The sequence below is a fragment of the Ammospiza nelsoni genome, chromosome 1 (assembly GCF_027579445.1).
Source record: "Ammospiza nelsoni isolate bAmmNel1 chromosome 1, bAmmNel1.pri, whole genome shotgun sequence".
Classification (NCBI taxonomy): Eukaryota; Metazoa; Chordata; class Aves; order Passeriformes; family Passerellidae; genus Ammospiza; species Ammospiza nelsoni.
This window is the reverse complement of record NC_080633.1, coordinates 23,162,123-23,183,904: the sequence shown is the minus strand read 5'-3', so window position 1 is coordinate 23,183,904 and position 21,782 is coordinate 23,162,123. Positions and strand designations below refer to the sequence as shown.

The 21,782-nt window shown below is 37.0% G+C and overlaps 2 protein-coding genes across 2 annotated transcripts in view; one reads left to right on the top strand and one right to left on the bottom strand.

Moving 5' to 3' along the window:
• Positions 1-21,782, bottom strand: part of CFAP69 (cilia and flagella associated protein 69) — a 37,193-nt gene that overhangs the window by 863 nt on the left and 14,548 nt on the right. Inside the window, exons 14-22 of the mRNA XM_059479869.1 lie at positions 21,125-21,243; positions 20,578-20,696; positions 19,487-19,568; positions 18,058-18,250; positions 17,391-17,528; positions 15,201-15,277; positions 13,934-14,128; positions 12,869-12,955; positions 11,016-11,120 (exon numbers count right to left, since the gene is read on the bottom strand). Coding sequence (XP_059335852.1) covers positions 11,016-11,120; positions 12,869-12,955; positions 13,934-14,128; positions 15,201-15,277; positions 17,391-17,528; positions 18,058-18,250; positions 19,487-19,568; positions 20,578-20,696; positions 21,125-21,243 — 1,115 coding nt within the window. The remainder of the gene's footprint in view (positions 1-11,015; positions 11,121-12,868; positions 12,956-13,933; positions 14,129-15,200; positions 15,278-17,390; positions 17,529-18,057; positions 18,251-19,486; positions 19,569-20,577; positions 20,697-21,124; positions 21,244-21,782) is intronic.
• FAM237B (family with sequence similarity 237 member B) lies at positions 1,583-4,799 on the top strand. Its single transcript, XM_059479711.1, has 3 exons — positions 1,583-1,693; positions 3,669-4,065; positions 4,774-4,799. The coding sequence occupies exons 1-3, from the start codon at positions 1,619-1,621 to the stop codon at positions 4,797-4,799; spliced, it is 498 nt and encodes a 165-aa protein (XP_059335694.1). The 5' UTR covers positions 1,583-1,618.

The following is a 21,782-nucleotide window of genomic DNA, read 5'->3' as shown; positions in this document are numbered from 1 at the left end:
AGGATTATTAGTTTCCATTTTGATCTCTGCTAACTTTAATTCATGGGTTCATCCTTGTTCCAGGTGGCATTCCCCCACAGGTGATGATCCCTCACTGCATGAATGACAAAGTGGATAACATCAGAAAGGAAAATAAAAATAGAGAAGTCAGCCTTCAGAACCTTTTTCACATAGAGATGGGATTTTTTAAGACATTATCATTGAATCTTCATGTAGATTCCTAAGAGAACATTGTTGACGAGGTGACATTTTAAAAGAAGTATTTTTATTTGAAAAGATTTTCCCAACAAAAATCTATTCCTCAGCGTTTTGATTTCTATAGGTGTGTTCTGCAAGTACCATGTTTTAGGACTAAAATGGTGGATTTAACTAGAAAAAGGAAAAGAGGAGAGTGATAAAAATGAATTTATAGGATGAAGAAATATGATGAAAGGCTGCATTCCGTGGCTGTTGGAGTAGAAGGAAAATCACTGTGTTTGCACCAGTAGCCTGTGCTACACCTAGATGTTTTAAACAGAAATGAAATGAGAAGGCATTGAAACAGCCAAGCAGCTGTGGAACTGCCCACCTCTTTACATGCCTTAAAATGCCTTTGAAATTTTGGCAGTTTCACTGTGACATTGACAACACTAATAAGTTTGATAGTGCATAAACCAAACAAAAAGGGAACATTTTCTTAACTTGAAAACTTACTGAATGCTGTTTTTTATTAGTGATACAAAGGAGCTCACTTAAAGGTAAGTTCTTTGTGAAGTCTTTCTAACACTTTAATTTCTTTTTTATGAACATTGCCTTAGAATTTCAAGGAATAATTGCCTCTAACAGAGCTTTAGCTCCTTTCAATGATACAACGAGTTCAGAGATAAACTAACTATATTCCTGTCTTGCAGATATTTCCTTCTATTTAGTTAGGTAGGTTCAAACATGCCATACTTTTTGAAGCAAGATTTTGAAACAGTGTTGACATAGCTTAGCTGGTAAGGCTTCCAGAAAATACAAAATTATTGTGAACATTACAATATGTAATAACATGAACATTATAATATGTTCACGACACTGTCATTTCAGGGCAGATTTGTATTTGTGCTTAAACATTCTATATTTTGATTTTTGACAGAAATTACTAAATTTCTACTTGAAAAAACTATCTGACTGTTCCTGTCATGTTGAACTCCACCAAATCATGTTGTGATTAACCCTTAGCAGACCCAATTTTACCACATATTTGTTCTTTTTCATTACTTTGAACACTGTCCCTGCATGTTCTGGTGGGCAAACGAGAACGTGCATGGAAAGCTAGGTTTACGATGGGAGTTTATTAGATGAGAGTGTTCCTGTTCCTGATTAGGACTTGCTATCCATTATGTTTGCCTCCCTCCGAGAGCCCTCTGCCCCTCCCCGAGGGCAGTGTCTGCAGGTGATGCCCCAGCCCAGGCTGGGCTGACGCTGGGCGCTGCTGCAGAGAGAGGTGGGGCTGCCACAGCTCCCTCCACCCTTCCCCCGACCCGAGCTCAGCTGCTGCTGCTGCCTTGCCAGTGGCACAGCCGTCCCTGTGCACTGTAACCTCGGCATCCTCGGAGCATCCAGCAGCTGCCAGGCACTTGCAGCCCTCCCATGAATGTCTCTCTTTATCTCCAAGTGGCTGACTTCTCTTTTTCAAGGCTACTGCTTTCCATCTCCTCGCTCAAAGACTGTAAGTACAACTTCTGCTGTGGCTCTTTAGTTACTGCCTCTGTGAAATTCCTCTCTCTTGTGCTGAATAGTGGGTTACTAGTTCAAAGTCTCTGACGTTTGTTGTGTTCTCTGCTCCTGTTTGTGCTGTTCAAATGGGCCTTTAGCATTTCAGTTTTTAGCTGGATTAAAACATGAAATCAGAACAACTGAAAATGTTGGTTGTTTCCTGGCTGCCGTTTTCCTACTTTGTAGGAAATTGCCAGTGTGTCCTTCCTCTGAACGCTGGTGCCTAAGTGGAAATGAGAAGAGAAGCATTTCCATCCTTGCTTGTTTGCTGGAACCAGTTTTCTAAGAACCCAAAGAAGAAAAGTAATGCATGCTGATAAACTCTCAGGATGCTGAGGCAGGTAATCCTGCTGCCTGTTGAAATGTAGCTGCCTGGGCTTTTAGGAAGGAGCTAAGTTGGAGGGTATCTGTCCAGCTCAGTTCCTTGGGTTCAGAAGCTGAAGTAAAGGAATACGTGATTAGGGACCTCAGGTGGCTGCAGCAGTGTGACTGATTACACATTCAAACTAAAAATCATCCCAGGACCCTGAGGCCACAGCAAAAAGGCCTATTTCAAGCTGTCCTGGTTCTGACCCAGTTTGGTGTGACTGTGAACTCCATGGTGTCAACCCAACTCTGTATTCTTACAGACATTCCACATAAATGTTGTATGATCTATGGATTATTCCCTCTCTAATTCCATCAGTAGGAGTTGCAGAAAGGATGTCAGTGTGTTAGCACAATGTGCTAACACAATGTGATATTGAAGATATCACAGACTAGCTTTTAATATTGACAGTGACCAGAGATATTTTGAGTGGAAGAGCACACTTGCAATTCTGGCCAAATTCCTAGTAAAATCTGCACAGCTGCCCAAAATGTTGCCTTTTTTCTGTACAAAACCTCACATCATTTTTGTAATTGTATTTTACACTCCAAATTGGAAACTGTGAGAATAAGCATGGCACCAACTACTTAAAATGGAATTGATTCAGGATACCAAAATAAGGGGCACTGTCTGAAAGTTTTGACTGAGTTTTTTTCAGACTTCTTCCTATGCTTGTCTTTTTCGTTTGATTTGTTTTCTCTTTATGTTTATTCTCCTGCTCCTCTGCACTTTATCTTGATAAAAGGGACTGAATTAAAAAAAATAATCAGGTGTTTCAGTGCTGTTCTGTTTAAACTTTATTCAAGGATATAGAATACACATCATAGGAAGACTGCATTTTTCCTAGGGGGAATCTCTGTATGGTAAAGAATACATTCTCTGTAGCATTTGAAGTTCTTATTATGCCTCCTGTTTTATTGCTCTTTCCATCTCCAATTCTCCAGATACTTTCTCTGTTTTCCATATATACTAGAAATAATAATGCCAAATAATGCCAAAATCTTACTTAATTTTCTAATATAAGCCAAAAAGGAATTTTACCTCCTCCATTCTTGGAAGCAACAGCTGCTGAATGAGTTCATAGCATGCCTACACTCACCCAATACACTGTACAGTCTGATTTACCATTCCTTCATTACCATCTTTCTGAGTCAGACTTTCCATGAAAGACTGGCTGTTTACAATTGTTATTTGTTTGCAGTAACTTAAAATAGCATACCACTAGGACTCTTTAAGCATCTGATATTAACCTGATTTTACTGACAATCTAAGCACAGGAGGTTAAGGTAAGAAGTGCTGGTCTCAAAGAGCAGTTCTGACATTGGCTGTAACTTTTTGCTTTGGGTTTTCATATTCTAAATGGCATTAACAATTTCAAGGTGCAAAACTAGCTTCCAGCATTAGGGCTCATTGACTGGTATTTATTCCACTGTTTGGTAAAAAGGTATTTTTCTGAATAAAATGATCTCTTCTAAATGATCTCTTGGGGTACCCATGAGAGTTATGTGACAATGAACTATATAATGTCAGAATCACAGTGATTTTATTCACTTCTTTTCAGGTATCTTCTTCAAGTATGGAATTTGTGTGGAAACGATGGTGGTGTCTTCAGCTGGGCTGTATGTTATTAGTGAATTTGGTTTATGCCAATCTAGAGTATCAAAAAGAAACTCCTCAAAGCCTGCGTGAGATTGACCATCAGTGTTGGGAGGTATCGTCCCATGGGCTGGTGGAAATGAAGAAACTCAAGGTAGCAGATACAGTCATTGCTCTCTGGGACTTCATGATGTTCCTAAAGGAATCCCCTAAGCCCAAGCACAATGATCTCTTCAATGATTTAGCCCAGAACTTCTGGGACATGTATGTAGACTGTGTGCTCTCGAGATCCCATGGAATGGGCAGAAGACAATTAACATCTCCCAAATATTCTTCCACGTACTCACACAGAACTTTAGGAGGTAACTATAGTTATAGGATATGGTACTAATATTGAACTGAACCAATGCTCCATCCTCACCCTTCATTGTTTAGACAGCTCAATACACTAATTTCCAATTTTCTGTCTCTACTTGTCAAAAGTGTTTGCATCTTTCAACGGTAGCTACTTTCACAATACACGAGACACTGGTAGTTAAGAGTACCACATTTCTATATTTAACAAAGTGTAAAAAATACTGGGTATGCATGTGGAAGTGTGTGGAAATGGATGCTGCATTGTCTGTTTATCACAGTGTGCATATAAATGACAACACATGGATAAGTAATTACAATACTCAAAGTTTCCTGGTATTAGGAGTTCAGACTCAGCTTTGGGGATTCATTGTTCTGCAGAAGGGAAGTTCAAACCCCTGATGGTTTGAGTCCTATTTTTCCCAGTAAAACTACTGACATATAATGTGATGTCATGGTCACTGTGAATCATTAAACAGTTACAGGGTCTGGTCATCATGATCGGGTTAGAGTCTGAACTGAGATCATGTAGGTGACTTTACATCTTACTAACCACTCCTAGATCTGTTGACCTCATTCCTCCTCAGCAATAGGCTTTTTTCTGATGTATCCTGTCAGATGATTCAGGTTCTTGGAATGAACATGAAGAATATTTAATCATAGCATTTCTAATATATTGCTTGGACAATAACTACCTGTCTTTCATAATCTTGCAGGGTCTGCTTTCACCAATCCATTTTAGGCCAAAAGGAGAGAAAATGAAGATACTTAAACAAGGCAACATCAAAACGAAGGAGCACAAAATCACAATATGTATTGTAGATATTTGGAGAAATCCCTTGGCATGGTTCAACCCTTTTTTTTTCTTTTCTTTTTGTATAAAGTACTTAATCACTCCTAAACTGATAAGTACATGAACCCCCACACTGTCCCTTTTGCTTTCCTGTCTTGCAGTCTACTAAGCTTGCCTTTTCCTCCCTCCATGTGTGAATATGTTCTGAGTCAACACATTTGTTTTCCCACATAAACTTTAAAGTCTGGATGTATCATATTTTTATAGAGTCATGTATTTTCCAATAATTCTCTTTTTAAAAGTTAATTTTGATGGAAACCCAAATTTCTATACATTCTGCAACTGAGAAAATGTGAACAAATTTATTTTATAAATTGTCTTGCACATACTATTAACCTTAAGAACTGAAGAAAAAAAGAAAAAAAGAAGGAGGTGGGACATTAAGCTAAAGGGAAGGATTATGCTCATTGTAATATCCTGTGCAGTCTAGACTTTGTATTTTATCATTGCTTAGACTAAGCTATGGATTAATTAAAGTATTTTTCTAAGCAGCAAGGTCTGAATAGCAGTAGCTTTCTTGCCTATTAATATGTTATTTGATGCCACTACTATGTGACATGCTTTACACAAGACAGCAAATAAGGTGATGCAGCCCATCCCTGTCATTGCACCAAGTGGTTCAGAAGAGGGACGGGCTGATTCAACTGCTGCTCTCAGTGTAAACCATTGAGCATGGATAAAATAATTCAAGGAGGTCAACTGCCTCCTAAATCCAATTCTTCTGAGCATAAAAAATCCTAAGAAATGCTGACTGTTCTCTGCTTTACTCCTTGGGCAATGCAGCTTGTTCAGTCCCTGTTGTGTTTTAGACTTTTATGAGATTACAGTTGCTTTTAATTATTTTAGGAAATAGTACTCATGCTGTAAAAGCATATATAAGGAACAAGAAATCCATCCCACAGAATGCCAAGCTCATATATAGTTTGTAAAATATCCAACAAGTCTCATAGACTTGTAAATGTTCATTTAGGTAAATACAATATTGAACTGCATCTTCTAAAATGTATCTCCTACAGTATTCTGGAGAAGGTACAAAAGTAGTGAGAGATTTTTCTGACCCATGAACATGAACATCACTTTGTTCCTGATAGAAATAACAGTTTTGAGCAGATGGAGTTATTACACACCCAAACATAGCAACTTCAGGAATTGATATGTTATGATGAGCAGCAGGTTGAGAGCAATTATCTAACCTGCCCCAGCAGTATCCAGTTGATAAAGCTGTGTACTGCATTGCATTTACAACACAAGTTTTAACTGGCATAAACAATATTAAAAAATGCCCCTTGTTCACCTACACTGATCACCTACGGAAGTGTTAAAGTATAATAACATTTTAAAGGGATTGTTTCCTCTATTACTATTTCCTATTTTAATTGAATGTCAGAGCAAGGCATCTTATGCAGTTTTAAAAGTTTCATCCTTCTTCAGGCACTAAGTCTGTTTTAGTTAGTTTTCTATAAGACACTAAAGTGCTTAGCATCCACCATAATTGCTTCCAGAATGTTTGAACAATCAATTGCTTTGGTCACCCTGTGCTGTCTGCCAAAGGGGCAGGTGATTACGAACCCCAGGTGGCAGCAGCAGTGAAACAAATTCCAGGTGGACATACTATGGTGTACATCTCTGGCTTTCCACAGCTGACTGCTCCTGGCCTGTCAGCATGAGGGATGGGATTATTTCTCCTTCCACCACTACCCCCTCTTTTTGCACCCCTGGGTTACAGCAGGGACAGCAAGCCCAGCTTCCTGGGTGTTGAATGTTTCTCCCTGCAACAGCCAAACTATGGTCCATGGCTGTCTGACAAAATCAAATGCTGTTTGTGCTGTGTGCTGCTTGTGTCAGTACTGATTTATGAAGGACAAATGTAACTATTTGGGGAAATTCTGTCCCCTTCATTCTCCAGTCATTATTAATTAACATCAATGCTTAATTACCAAGAGCATTTGCATTTGCAGCTGCTCATTTACAGTCAGGGTGTCTATAGCAGAAACAATACAGTTGTGGGAGAATGCCATGAGGCCCACTCTGTGACTTTTGCAAAAGCAAAACTGATTTCTGGTTCTTTATCCATACCTTGGCTACAGTGTATTGCTGTAGTTTTTGCTCAGAAATTGGGAGGACTTACATGTCCTCTACATTTTTTTTAATGAGCCTTTGCCTTGCTGCCAGTAGTAATGAGTCACCTACACATTCACATATGTGCATGTAAAAAAGCAAGTAAAAACCCCTCCAAACGTCACAGTCTTTGGTCTCCTAGTAAAATATGTATAATTTGGTTTTAATTGTAAAAAGACAACAGACCACACATCCTCTAAACCAGTAATAAAGCAGCAAGGCTTTATTAGCCTTGTCAGAGAAATGTAAACATAAAAAACTGAGCAAAACTATTCGACACAGGACTTCAGTTAGAGAATCTTTATATACCTTGGCTAACTTTTCTTGTAGGCAGGTAAGAAATAAAAATAGGCTAGTTTAATAAAACAAACTTTATACAGATAGTCTTGGGAAAATGTAATAATTAAATTAGATAATAGCTAAAATTATAAGTCAGCAAAGGGTCACCATAAAAAGTTAAATTAAATTAGCACAACTCAATTTAATTTCTCTAAGTATTAGATGACTTTTCTACTCTACAATGTGATGACCTTCTTACTCAACAAGGGTGTAACAGACCTGCCCATAAAAAAAAATCTTTCTGATTTTTGGAAAATGCATTTATAGAGGTTTTTCTAAATGTCAAATATCATTTTTCATATGTATGTTTTATTTTATGTAATTAGTTTCTTAGGGTTCTTCTTTTTATAGAATTTAGGTAGTCAGTTTTGAAACAAAAGTATTTGCCTTTATTTTTAATGCCACTATTTCTATGTTTGTCTTGTTGTGTGAGAAACATTTTGAAGATACATTTATACACACACCCTATCCCATCCCTCTTTCAGGAAGTAAAAAAAAAGTGAGTTGGAGTATGTTTAGCTCAAATTTATTTCCTTTTTTTTAAGCTGGCAGTTAAAAAAACAAAAGTTTGTGCTTTTCTCAAGATATTGGTGACAGGCAAAAAAGACAAACTAAGTGCCAGTTTGTATGTCACGGCATAAAAGCTTGCAATGTCACAAAAATTTATGCCATAGCACTGGACAGCAAATGGTTTTAGAATTAAGAGCCTCAGGGAGTCTTGTGCTATTGTAAAACAGTGAATTTTGGCATTGGCCAAATTAAAAAAGAAAATAGCTCAGAAATTGAGTCATCTACACAGAGGTCTGCTGCTCACCAGTTCGTGTAGGCATTCTAGAGGTGCAAAGGTGGAAGAAAATGAATTCTTTCTGGAGACAACGGGGATAAGAGCCCAACAATTATTAGATTAGTAAGATCAGTTAAAGAGTTGTGAGCAACCCAAATGGAGAAGGACATTCCAGCAGGCCTCTCCAACAGGCTGGGAGAAACTGCTGGCACAAACAAGCTCCTTAGCGAGTGTTTAGATGAAAACTTGGATGTCAGAAGTCCTGATGCTAAAAGTGGCAATTCAGAAACAGAATGGGCTTGGACAAAAACCATGTGGGTATGGTATTCAAGAAAATGAAGAATCAAATGTGTTTATGTGAAGATTTATGACCCTGTTCAATGAGATGCTTAAACTGCAATGTATGGAATGTGTCAGGAAATTAAAATAGTGGACCTGTTGACAGTGGATATTAGCACACAAAGTCACTAGACTAACATACCTTTGTACCATCCTGTACAGGGGACTTTATTAATAAAACATCCCTGTATTATATAATTAAGAGAAAATATAATTTTACTCTTTTGATGTTCTAAACAATTTTTCAAGTAATTGAAAACAGATTTTATCTTGTATCTACACAGAGGTAACTATGTATTAATATACCACTCTTTGAACAGCATCTATTCTACAGGTACTGATTTTTTCTTGACTGAGTCCAAAGTTTTATCTCTTTTGATTGTTTCTGATGGCTCTACCAACAGTGGACTTTCTAAGAGCAGGGTCTGTATCAGCCCGCAGCCCTTCCTGACAAAGCCCTTCCACAGTTACACAGCGACCAGGTGCAACCTGAAATACAAAATAAATACATTGCTTAACTCTCATGCTAGCATTTAAAATGAGAGTAGAGTTAAATCATGAACTGCCTTTTGAAAATATTATTCAGTTGGTGGAGATGCCCTCAGGTTTCTGAGGGCCACTAAAACTATCCTTTATACTAAATTGACAGTTTGTTTCCATCAATACAAAAGAAAGGAGAGAGTGTTTTTTCAGTGGGTGCTGTTACATGCTTTGCTTTTCTGCCTTCCAGTCTGATTTATGAATTGCAAAAAAGAAAATCAAGCCTTTATCCAATAGAAGTTTGCTGTACAATGTTATTTGGATTCGTATAGGATGTCAGCCACAGTCTGTGACCTCAGAATTCCACTATAAATTATTACTTATTACTCCAAATAAGGAAAAAAAAAAAAAAGAACGGGCCCTCTTTCTCTCAAAATGCAATTGTATAGAACTACTGCTCCAGGAAATCTCCAAGACTGAAAGACACATATCCTTTCCAGACTCATTACTACTCTTTATATTGAATAGGTTGGGAGTCTTGGAATAAATATCCTTGAGTAACAGTTCTGTCTTCTAATCATGACCTACTGAAAAAAAAATACAACTCCTTGCATGCATGTAGCTCACATGTTTGATTAGCTGACCATGACTGGTTTGCAATAACCATCTTAGCTTAATCTTCATCTCTCCCTGCTGAGAGTGTTAGGCAGATTGTTGCATTAAAAATTTTCCAGCCATGTCTGTCATTTGTAATTCTTCTAAGCAAAGTACCTGTGGAATGTTATATGATGTTGCTGATACATTTGTTTTCTCAATACACCTATTCTGCAAAATTGACTAATCTTCTCCTTGTTTTTATCTACTGTTATTGAAATATTGATTGTAGAACCATGAAGGTATTTTCTTTTTAAATGCTCTCCCTCTAAGATATGAACATTCAGAGCTTGAGGTTCAAGCCTTTAAAATAAAATCTGACAATATATTTCTCTCCACTAACAATTTCCAGATTACTCATGCTTATGTAAAAAGTTTTCAGATACTTTCTGCAAAATATTGCTGTTTAACAGCCTCACTATTGTTTATGCAAGTACCTAAATAAGTGTTTCAGCCCACTTCATCTTGCATTCCCAGATGTGTCTTTCTATATCTTTCTGAAGTTTAAGATAATGTGGGAAAAATCCTAGTCCAGCACTCTGAGACAATCCTCTTGCTTTCTATTAGGTTCCTTGCTTCTCCATCACTTCAAACATGAACCTTCTCTTTTCTTTTTCAATTTGCAGCCACCTTAGTTGTCATTATTATTCATGCCAGAGAGCCCAAAATAGAATCTCTTACCTTCATACAAGTTTGAAAACAGCACCTCATGTTTATTTTTTTCATTTTTCCTCACATGTAAGAGTAACTTATAAGCAACAAAGAAACTATCCCCCTTAAACCCTCCTTAGCTGTGATGCTTACATAGAAATAATCCAGTTAGCTCAAAAACAGTTTATTGGAACTGAGGATTACCCCATGTTTTGTCAAAACTCAACATCTAAATATGCTGTTAGGTGTGAATTAGATCTTAACAAAGGCTTTCTATTTTCTCACACTCCAATTAACTGATAGAAATGAGAACAAAATGGTTTCTGCAGATGCAACAAGTGGTGTATCTCCAGGCAGTCAGGGACATGGTACTGATAAAGGACACCTCCATGTATGTATCAAAGCTTGCACAGATGTACTCAACAATGAAAGGAGGAGGTCTTAACCTCAGCAAGGTTATCATGAATGGCTGTCTCACGACAGGTACATGTCACATAGCAGAAGGCCCATCTTGCCCACACTTTTTCAGAGTAATCTGCAGATCTGAATCTCACTCTGACCAAGTGCTTGTCTAAGGCTATGTCAGAATGGGAAGTGGTGATTTGCAGAAGATACAGATTCTTTCTTATGTACTTGGAGCTTGTCAACATAAACATTATTAAAGAAAGAGTAAGCAGCAGCATGTATACAGCCACTTACCTATTTATGAAAAAAAAACAGTGTTATTAAGGATTACTTACTGTTGTATGGAGTTTTGGAATATCAGTAGAATGTTCTGGTCCACTGTGAAGCTTTGCCTTAGATCTGGAAGCCTCTATTAATGTTTTCTGATGCATTTTTGCTTTCTAAAGATAGTCAGAAAAAAAGGTAAAATAGTTTTAATCTACATTAATTGTGTCATTTGCACTCATTTGAACATATACAAACAACGTGACAAAATAAATCAGGTTATAATTCTATTTGCCTCTAATTGTAAGTACCTTCCCCCTGTCTTTTTACTCTTTTTTGTACTGAACACCCAAAGCCAGACTAAATGGCCATGGCAGTGCAAGGGTGGGAAGGGAATCCCTGTTTGCTGTGACCTGCAGGGTGTGCTCTGTGCAATGCAGCCCTTGGTGCTGCGAGCCTCCGTGGCCACAAGAGCACACTGCTGCCTCAGCTTTCACCCCAGACAGGGCACAGAGCTGCCTCTCCAGGCAGACCCAGCTCTACTGAGGCATCTCAACACAGTCTCAATACATCCCAGGTGAATGACTTCACATTTTCATTTCCTGAAATTCATGAGCTTTTGGTCAGCCCATCCATCCAGTTTCTCCCAGCATGTGGACTGCTTCCTCCATTCAGTGTCACAGAACTGCAGAATCACAGAATGATTTGGGTTGGAAAGGACCTTAAAGTTTATCTAGTTCCAACTCCCATGCCATAGGCAGGGACACCAAACCAGGTTGCTCAGAGCCCCATCCAACCTGGCCTTAAACAGTTCCTGGGATGAGGCATTACACGTTGAACTTGATGAGGATGGATACTGATTCAAGATCCAAGTCACTAATAAAAATGTTAAATCAACATTGTATTATCAACCCTATAATTAACTCAGAGGAATATAACTCAAAACTGACCACTACTGAAACTTCAATCACTGACCACTGTCCTTTAGAGCCCATCAATCCAGCCAGTTTTTCCCACAGCTTGCAGTTGACCTGTATGTAATCTACTCCGTGTATTCCCATTTTGACCACAAATGCTACACAGAACCATGCTGAAAACCTTGCTAAAGCCAAGGGAATAGGCATCCCCTTCCTCTTTTTCCAGAACAAATAATTTTATCACAGAACACAGCAGTATTGGCAAGGCATGATTTGTCCTTGGTAAATTCTTGACAGTCTATACCAACCTCCTTCCTCCCCATGTGCCTAAAACTGCTTCTCAGTTTAACTCAGTTAAAACTAATGAGTCTGTAGTTGTTCTGTCCCTTTTTAATTTCTAATTCTAGTATACATCTTTCCACAGGCCAGGAAGACGCTTGCATAGAAAGAAAATTGTTCTCCTTTGCAAGTCCTTTGGGAAATGAAGAAAAATTAAATTTATCTGCAAAAGCTTTTCTTTTAAGTCTGATTTCATTCATTTTCCAACTTAGTCTGGTTGCCAAACCAGGACCCTAATATTTTTACGTTGTTTTGGGAAAGTGACAATATTGCTAGAAGAAACTCCTTTCATCATAAAATATTTCCCATCTTGAAAGATGTTTGCTGTTCTAAAAAAGAGAATGAAGAATTAGAAAAAATAAAGAAAAGTAAGAACAAACAGACTCATAGTTTCAGCAGTTTTAGAAGAAAAACACATATATACACCCACTCCTCAATTGCAAGTGACAATGCTGATCCCCAATTTGTGGTTGTAGTCAGAAGAATCAAAGATTGTATAACTTTTCCAATACATCTCACGGTTACTTCTTCTATGTCTGTGTGAATATAAAATTTACTATCACTTCTACTTGAACATCCTTATAATTCATTAAGAAATGTGTTTGGAACTTCATAATTATTATAACAACATCACGATTGTAAATTTTTTGTTCCATGAGGTTTCTTACCTTCAATGCCTCATAGTTCGATGTCCGAGCCAAGAAATTTTGCCAAGATTTATCTACCATTTCTTTCTGTACTAGGGTAGCTTGGATCTGTAATAGAAATGAGATTTACAGCATTTATGCAACACAATGCTGGTATCAGATGTCTTCTGATTTCATTGCTTGTGCCATTTGAAAAGAACATTCAGCTCTGCCCCTTTGGCTACCTTAGCTCATCCCTCTCACCTGAGACTGGACAATAATGTAGTAAAGTACCTGCCCTTTAAAAACTGCACTTATGCACTGCCCTTGTAAACAAAGAGGTTTTTGTGCAAACTAATTTTCCTCTCTTCCAACATGTATGTTGGATGAGGCCCAGCTCTTTCAGGAGTTCCTTCTGTATATTCTCACTCTCAAATGCGGAGTAAAAGTAATAGAATAAGTTCAGGTGACAAAAGTGCTGTCATAATAATGCAGGACAATCCCTCAAAATCACTATCATGAGATTGCAGACAACTGGACCAAATGACCTTATTTCTTAGAAAGCAGGAGAGGGTGAGACAACAGATGAGCAAAACCATGAAATGTGTGCCTCATAACCAAAGCTGGAAAATGTCTATACTTTCTCATTCACAGCATACCGGGAAGCACAAAGCCCTACTTTCTGAAGTAATAAAGACCTGTGAATATTCAGCAAGGGAACTTATAATAGAGACTTGTATTTCATTTTAAGAAGCAGGTGTAGTTGTAATAGGTACTTTGTACTGTCATCTGCTACAGATGGACACAAGTGCAACTCTATAGTAAAATAATGTTAATTTCTCATTACCCCATTGCTGATGCATCATTGATGATGCTGCTTCATTTTTTCATGTTACTCTCTAAATACTGTGGAATTTATAGAAGCTGGGAGGACTGAGGTTAACCTAATTTAATTTAAAGTTAAAATTTGGCTGCTGAGACAGATTTAAACTTTTCAAGCAGTGTTCAGGCACAGGATTCTCAACATTATATAATAAGAAAATCTGCATAAGAATGGGAAAAAAAGCTTAGGTGGGCTTTCCTTATTTAAATACTCCTTTGTCTTACTTCCTTGTAAATTTTTTTCTCTTCCTTGATTTCCTGGTTGTGTTGTCTTTCAAGCGCTTCATTCTGCAGACCAAGAACCATTCTTCCAGTATTTTCTGACACCTCTGAAATAAGTTTCAAGGCTCTCTCATCTGATGTGACAGGCCTGAATTCTTCTTTTATTTCAGCAGATATTTCACTCCAAACCTCTCCAACCTGTGTGTGAAACATACACCATATTCAGTATTTATCATATTCTTCAGTTCCAATTATTCAAAATAAAACAGAGCAACCATATCTCTCCTTATTTTTGTTTGACTTCTTAAAATTTTTATGCAAGGTAAGACTGCACTACTACTATGCCAGATTCAGTCATGATAAGCCTCCCTAAGCCTTTCAAAGACCAAACTTGATTCAAAGAGGGGCAACAAGAATGCTGATAACTACAGAAATTCTGAAGGAATTTACCAATTTACAAGAGCAAAGTGTTGAGTTCTACTTCTACTTCTTAAAATCTTAAATTGCAGACATTATTAGAGCAAACTGCAACACAAGCTATCAACAGAAGTTGGAATTATCAACCTAAGACTGAGTCTTGCTATTTCCTGAGCACAGCAAGCTCTCACAGACTTTGTTCCTAAGCATAAATTTATCATAAACTAAAGCATTTTTTGAGCAAGACAGCTCTCCAGCTCTCACAAAGCTTGTTACCCTACTGTAGTCCCTATAGGCAGACCATTCTTAACTTTACAATGGATGGATGGATGGATGGATGGCTGGATGGATGGATGGATGGATGGCTGGATGGATACTGCACATAGGGACAAAGACAGCAAAGCACAGAGGAAACTATAAAAATGTGGTTTTAATGTAATTTTTAATAGTGTCCCCTTAAACTGACCTTACTGTGCAAGGACACAAGGACACAGTCCTACTGTCCAGTCCTTCCCCAATTTCTTACTCCTGGCACATTCCTGTCTTGATCTGGCAAACAGTTAAAACTATTTTTTTCTGAGTTATTTTTAACTAGCATTAGTTTCTAGTCTTATTTGCTGTGTGGTCACAAACATTTGTAGCAATATGAAGCAAGAAGATGGTGATTGATGCCATGCTGGAGGTGGGATTGTTTCTTTTGCTGGTGAATACTGGCTTCACTATGTAAAATTATAGGTGCCTTGTGACATAGGGGATAGCTTTTGAAGGGTTGTTTTTTTGCTGTGTCCTGAGATATACTTGCTATTTTTGGGAATGCAGGTACAATAGTATTATTTGCTTGAACTATACTCACTTTAAAGTCAATATAATGTTGTATAATAGCAAGTGTAACAACGTCCTTAGCAGATAAGCCAGGTAAATTTTCAAAACCTAAAAGAATATTAATCACATCAGTATGGTGAATTGATCTTAAAATATAATATTCTAAAAACCTTATTTGTCATATAAACACATGTAAAATCTTCATCATACATACATCAGGCAGTCACTTTTGATCCTGAGCATTTTTTGCTGACAAAAACCCCCTGTTTCTCTATAATACTCACTCTGTACTAAAATCTTTACTTATTAATGGCTCTGTCAGCCTTCCAATCATTTGGATATTACACTTTTGTGGTAAGAGTTTGATTTCTATTAAAGCAGACAAACAGCTGAGTCTACTGATCACAGGTTCTACAGCAGCAGTTCAGCACATAAAGTTTGCTTTAACTGTGAATTAGCCAACAGGAAAATTATACTAGTGCTTTGTTCAAAAGCTGTGAAATGAGGGTGTCCCTCCTTCTTGTAGATTATTGTCTTTAGCATAATGCCTTGAGCATCATGACTCCATTTTTACAAAATGTTCCCAGTATGTGGAAAAGAATAAGGTAGGGAAGTATGGTTGCTGAGACTATGTTTCATTTGGTTTTTTGCACACTGAAGGATAATGGCACTTAATTAAAAAAATGTAAATATAGTCTATCAAGTATCAAATCTTTCTGGACTTCATCATATCATCTGTGTGATAACTGGGAAAGTAGCATCTACCTGGAGTATAATTACATCATGTTTTGAAGCTAAGAAATACTGTAAATAAAGACCATTTAGCACTAATGCTTTTCTAGTTTCCAGGCTGTTATGGAGCAACCCAGGAAGTTGCTGATAAAAGAATATAAAATATGTCCATATGTTATTGTCAAATTTCATATAATTTCAGTACTTCACAGGAGACAGTACTATGTATATAACTAACATGGAGGGTTATCTGTGAATATAGAAGCAAGCTGAAAGAAAATCTTATGCCTTTTTATTTTAGTAAAGAATCCAGCTGTGATTCAACATTCAATATAATTAACATTACTAAAATTAGTAGGAGCCTGGAGCTCCTACAACAGAGAAGCAAGTAACTATAGATTATTAGAGAAACTAAGGATGTTTTCAAACCAGCTCATTCTCTAGGTAAAGCAGAGGTCTGGCAAGCAATCTCAGAGCAATTACTAATTATCTTTGATCTTGCAGAGGATGGACATGAAAACAAAAATAAGCCTAAAAAAAACCCTGAAACAAATAATTAGATAATGTTTATGCAGCTAAATATTAACAGAAAAAAAATTAATATCCACATGAATTACTGAAAACTAAGACCCAACTTTTGTCTGCAGACAGAAAAAAAAATCTCATGGATGTGGAAGAATTTATCACTTATCTTGAATTCAGTCTAGGTTTTAAGACAAGGGTATAATGAGTATTCATATTCAGTGTACAAACAATGAAAAATTAAGAGGGACTGCCACACTTTGAAAGTAAATATTAAAATGCAAATTAATCTTGCCACTCTGAAAAACTATCTAAAACCACAGAATTTAATTCAGTAAGGACAAATGAAACATTCTACTCTACAGGAATAGCCACCTGTACAACATCCTAAGTTGAATGAGCAAACAATATCATGGCACCAGGAATACAGCTACTGTTACATTTATGTCTGAATGTTTATTTACAAGATGTGTAAATAAACTCTGTATGGCTGTGAGGCTTCTGTTGGAGTACTGTGTTCAGCTTTGGTACACTACAGACCAAGAAGAATTTGATTCAATTGGAAAGACTACAGAAAAAACAAGAATAACAAGAGATTATGTTAGAAAATGCAATCAATGAGTAATATCTTTCTCAATCTAGAGAAATAAATGTACGAGTACTAAAATATATGAAAGTGATATTGTGTGTAGGAAAATAAATTGCAGAGAATTTCAAGCAAATTTTAGGTTTAGTCCTAAGAAAATTCTTCCTGGTGGTAGGGGCAGCAAAGTAGTGGGAAAGTCTTAAAATCCTAATAAGGAGGGACTCTAAAAAAAACCCATAATGACCAAGCATCTATCAATTAGAGAGTACTGATGCTGAATCATGTTTTCTTTGACTTTCGTTTTTTTATTCATGGAAACTTTATTTATAAGTTCAGTTTAATAACAAATATGACACTAACAAGGCAACTCATTTGTCTTACCTAGCTTCCAAAATAATGAATAAATTTTTGCCCGTATGCTCTCTGAAATTTCCATGACGGAAAAACTGGGACAGCAGGCAGGCACTGGAATGACCTTTTGCTGTCTCTGGAAGCTGGTAATAACAGGTCTCTTGGGGTCTAATACAAAAACACAAAACCAGAGTAGAAGAATGAAGTAGTAGTATGATCCCAAACTTAGAGGAAATCCATCTTACTTTGTAGACACCATGTAAATAATTTTGATTGTTTGGCCAAGAGTTGAACATAATCTGGGTCAGGAAATTTTAATCAGCATGACTAAAAATTTGTGAGAACAGCACTCACTTCTTTTTACAACATAGAACAAAATAAAATGCCTTTCGTAGAAGAAATTAAGCAGTTCAACTGTCTAGCATTAGAAAAGCTGGTCATTGTTCTGTTCAATACTTGGTCCATTCCCAGCTGATCTAGAAAATGCCATATAGTGGCCAGAATAAAATGAAAATAAATGAATAACTAAAATGAAATAAAAAATAAATGAAACTGAAGATATTTTAGGTTTGGTAAGAATTATAGTGTAAAGTTATAAATGATGTTATTTACTGTCATCAGAATTCAGACTACAAGAGCAAAGAATGTCATTATTTTACTGGACTGCTCACAGTTCCACGTGCATCACAAAACTTACCAACAATCTTTCCATTTTGATCACGTTTGACTCCCAAATCCTGCTCCTCCTGTCTCCATAACTGCACAAGAACATTTGCTGCTGTTCGGTCTCTCTTCCCTCGCCAGATACTCATGTGCAAAACGGTTTTAGGGTTGTCAGAAAATTCAACCAAGATTCCAAGAATTATATTGCACAGGTTGTTGTCCCTTACCTTCATCAAGGATAAAGTAAATAAAGTTTTAAACTGTTCAAAATACATTGATGTCTTCTTTCTGAGAAATTGTGTACTATGAAATCAAGTAACTGCAAGCTTTTAATCACTAGTATTTGCACAAAATTAGTGTATAAGCTTGTACATCCTTAAAGTTTCTGTTATCCTGCTATGCAAAGTTCCATAAATCAAGGAACATGAGGATAGGATCATATAAGATGCATTCCTGTGTGTGGCTCCAGGATCATATGCTGTTACCAAGGTTTATTGTTGTAAGAAACAGCACTCTGAAGGCAGAGGCTGAGCAGTACCTCACAGCACACCTTCTCTTTTGTGGCCAGATCTTTTGGCAGCAGCTGAGAGGAGGCAAGGGCTTCAAACTGAGAAAGGGTCAGTTTAGATTAAATATTGGGAAAAAATTCCTTCCTTTGCGGCTGATGAGGGACTGGAACAGCTTGCCCAGGAAAGCTGTGGGTGTCCCAACCCTGAAGGCTGGATAGGACAGGCTGGAGGTGGCTTTGAGCAACCTGCCCTAGTGGAAGGTGGCCCTGCCCATGGCCAGGGGAGCTGGAACTGGGTGATGTTTAAGGTCCCTTCCAACCCAGGCCATTCTATGATTCTGCTGTTCTGAGGGTCTGCAGCCTTGCACTGCAAGAACATCAGGGGCTGACAGCACAACCAGTGTGAATGAGGAGAGAACGACCCAAGGAAGGTGCATTTTTATTTCCTAAGAGTTGAGATGTCTGTGCCAGCTCCACGTCCAAGATCCACAGAAGTAGCTATACACACAATGTATATGTGCAAGGTAACTTCAAACATAAAAACTGTTAAAGCCATCAAGTGCTCTTATTAACTTCAATATGAAGAACTGAAATGCTTTTCTAAAGAGAGATGTCATCCAAACTGAGAGCAAAGTTTGGGTTTTCTTTTCAAAAATAGTATAATTTTGTTAAAATAAAAACTCCCTCTGTCAAATACGTATTAAAAAAAAAGAAAAAAAAGATACAGGGAAAACCTATACAATAATTTCTGAGCAGATATCTGGGTATCTCTCAGGCAGTTAAATATACTTGGGTTTTTTTTGTTTGTGTTGGTTTCTGTTTGTTTTTTTGGTTTTGTTTGGTTGGGTTTTTTGTATCATACCGGTCTTAGGAGATACTGCAACAAAAATAACAAAATTTGCCATGTTGTTTTCCTACTCTTTCATTCTACAAAACCAGTAATAAAAATACCTACTGCCAACAAATCCAGAAGGAGAAAAACACCCTGCTTCTCAATAAAGGATTCCTCTGCAATGAAACATCCAATGACACAGGACCTTAAACAGAAATAATATCCCTTATGTAGAAAAACTTTTATGATTCTGAACATTCTACAATCATCAGATTTATTTTACTGAATTTCATACCATTTGGTATGCAATATTCAGGGAGCAGAAAAATCATGTTTCACGTGCCTTTCATTTACACCTATAACTAAATATACCTGCTTGACTGCTCTTTCTTCTCCTGCAGGTGGCACACCTTCCTTGAAGCAGCCTGACAAATTTGGCAGGCTCTCAATCAATTGGAATATGTATTTAAACTGAAACTAACTCAGCAAACGAGTTTAAAATTTAACCAGGTTATGTCCCTAATTTGATTTATTGTAGGGCTGCATGAGTATTTCTGCCAGCAAAAACAAGGGGGTGAGTCAAGCAATACTTTTTTTGGCAACAGTTTGCTTCTCCCAGATTAAAACGATCATAAAGTCAGCGTTCATGTTGCTGTTGCGCCTTTATTTCATCTGCTATGGTCATTAACAGAGAAACTAGAGATCTCCTGCATCAGTATTTTTTCCCAGCAAACATATTTGATTTTTAATGTATTTATCAACCTCTGCCTTAAAACAAAATTTTTATTTTCCTCCCATGTACTGGCAATCTTTAAAATATTTTTAGCCCAATATAGCCAGTTTACAGACAATTCTTATGTTTACATAGGTTTTTGCTAATATTGGTCTATTCTTGCCTGCTGTTTACCTCTCTAAACTTATTTACAGACTCTAACCATATGCCTCTCTTAGAAAGTCTTGAGTAACTCTGCATGTCAGGAGGTCACTCTGTGTGGGGAGTGAGGTTGTCACACTGAATACATATTTAGAAAATCTTACATGCAGTGTATTTCATTTCTTTTGCATAATTTTTAATTAGTCAAATTTTATGAAGAATTTTTATACACTATAAACAGAAGAAAGGCCTACATATGCAGAGAAAGGTCATAGCATTGCAGAAAAAATGCAAGACTTGACATTTTTCCAAGTTACTGCTGCTAAAATACTTCACTAACCACAAGCAGTCCAGGGCACTGAGGAGGAGACAATTGTGGCCTATTCCACTACATAACCTCGTTGGATCCATCTTTAAGTATGAGACGAGAATATCAATTCCTTCACAGCTGAATAGTTCCTGTTGAAATGTTAATCAAAGCAATGTTTCTAAAGCCATATTTACTAAATTTAAACATGTAAGAAAATACAACGGAAAATGGGAAATGTAAATATTTATATTGCAATAAATTTGGTCCACTTGTTAGAGCAGGAGGTACACGTAGGAAAAAAGACTTTCATTTTTTCCAAAGTTCTAATTAATTTCTTAACACACTTTCATATATCAATTTCAAAATAATGTAAATTAATAATCAAATAGGTTCAACACTTGCTAGTGGATTTCTGACTGCTTTTATATTTTAGCTGGGTCAAGAAACATGACTCATTAACAATGAACTGCAATTGACACCTGCTTTTCAATTAAAACACAAAAAAGCAGTCTCCCTTTTAAGAAAATACAATATGTTTTGACACTTTCTGCACAGTAAAAGGTAGAAAGATACATACCTTTCTGTCGTTATCATCCTCACAGACAACAGACAAAATAAATAATATGTCAGCTTGGATTTCCAGTAGAGCAATACTTTCTTTTTCTTTAGATATGTCTGCTGCATACTTTAGGATGTCTGTGAATGGATATATTTTATATATATGAAGGCCCCTATACACACGTCAAAATTCTATTACAGCTGCTGCTTTTTACAAAACTCAAATTTATATGAAAGGATTTTTCAAGTAAGTTCAGTTTTATCTCTTGTGTTTCAATAATAGCTTCCACAAGTGGTGCACTCTGATGCTGCAGTTTCATGGCCTTTACTCTTGGTGACAGAGTTAAAGACAGCAGCTTGCACTGACTTCTCCCTTGCTCAGACTCTGTGCTGCCCCTTAGATTGTGCCAGTGTAAGGAATTCAGGGAACTGATAGGAATTAAAGAACTCTTAGAAAAAGACAAAAAACTGGCTGCTTCACTCTACTCCACCGCTTCACAAATGTTTGAACAGACAGTGGAAATGTGGGAAAGACATGAAATACCACCTTTGCTGAGAAAGTCACTCTTGGAGCCACTATGTGGAAGAGGGCATTCATACACAAAATTCCCCTAGAGTAAAAGTTACTTGATTCTGATATGTAAGGTATAGTAATAATTTTACTTTCACTAAAAGCT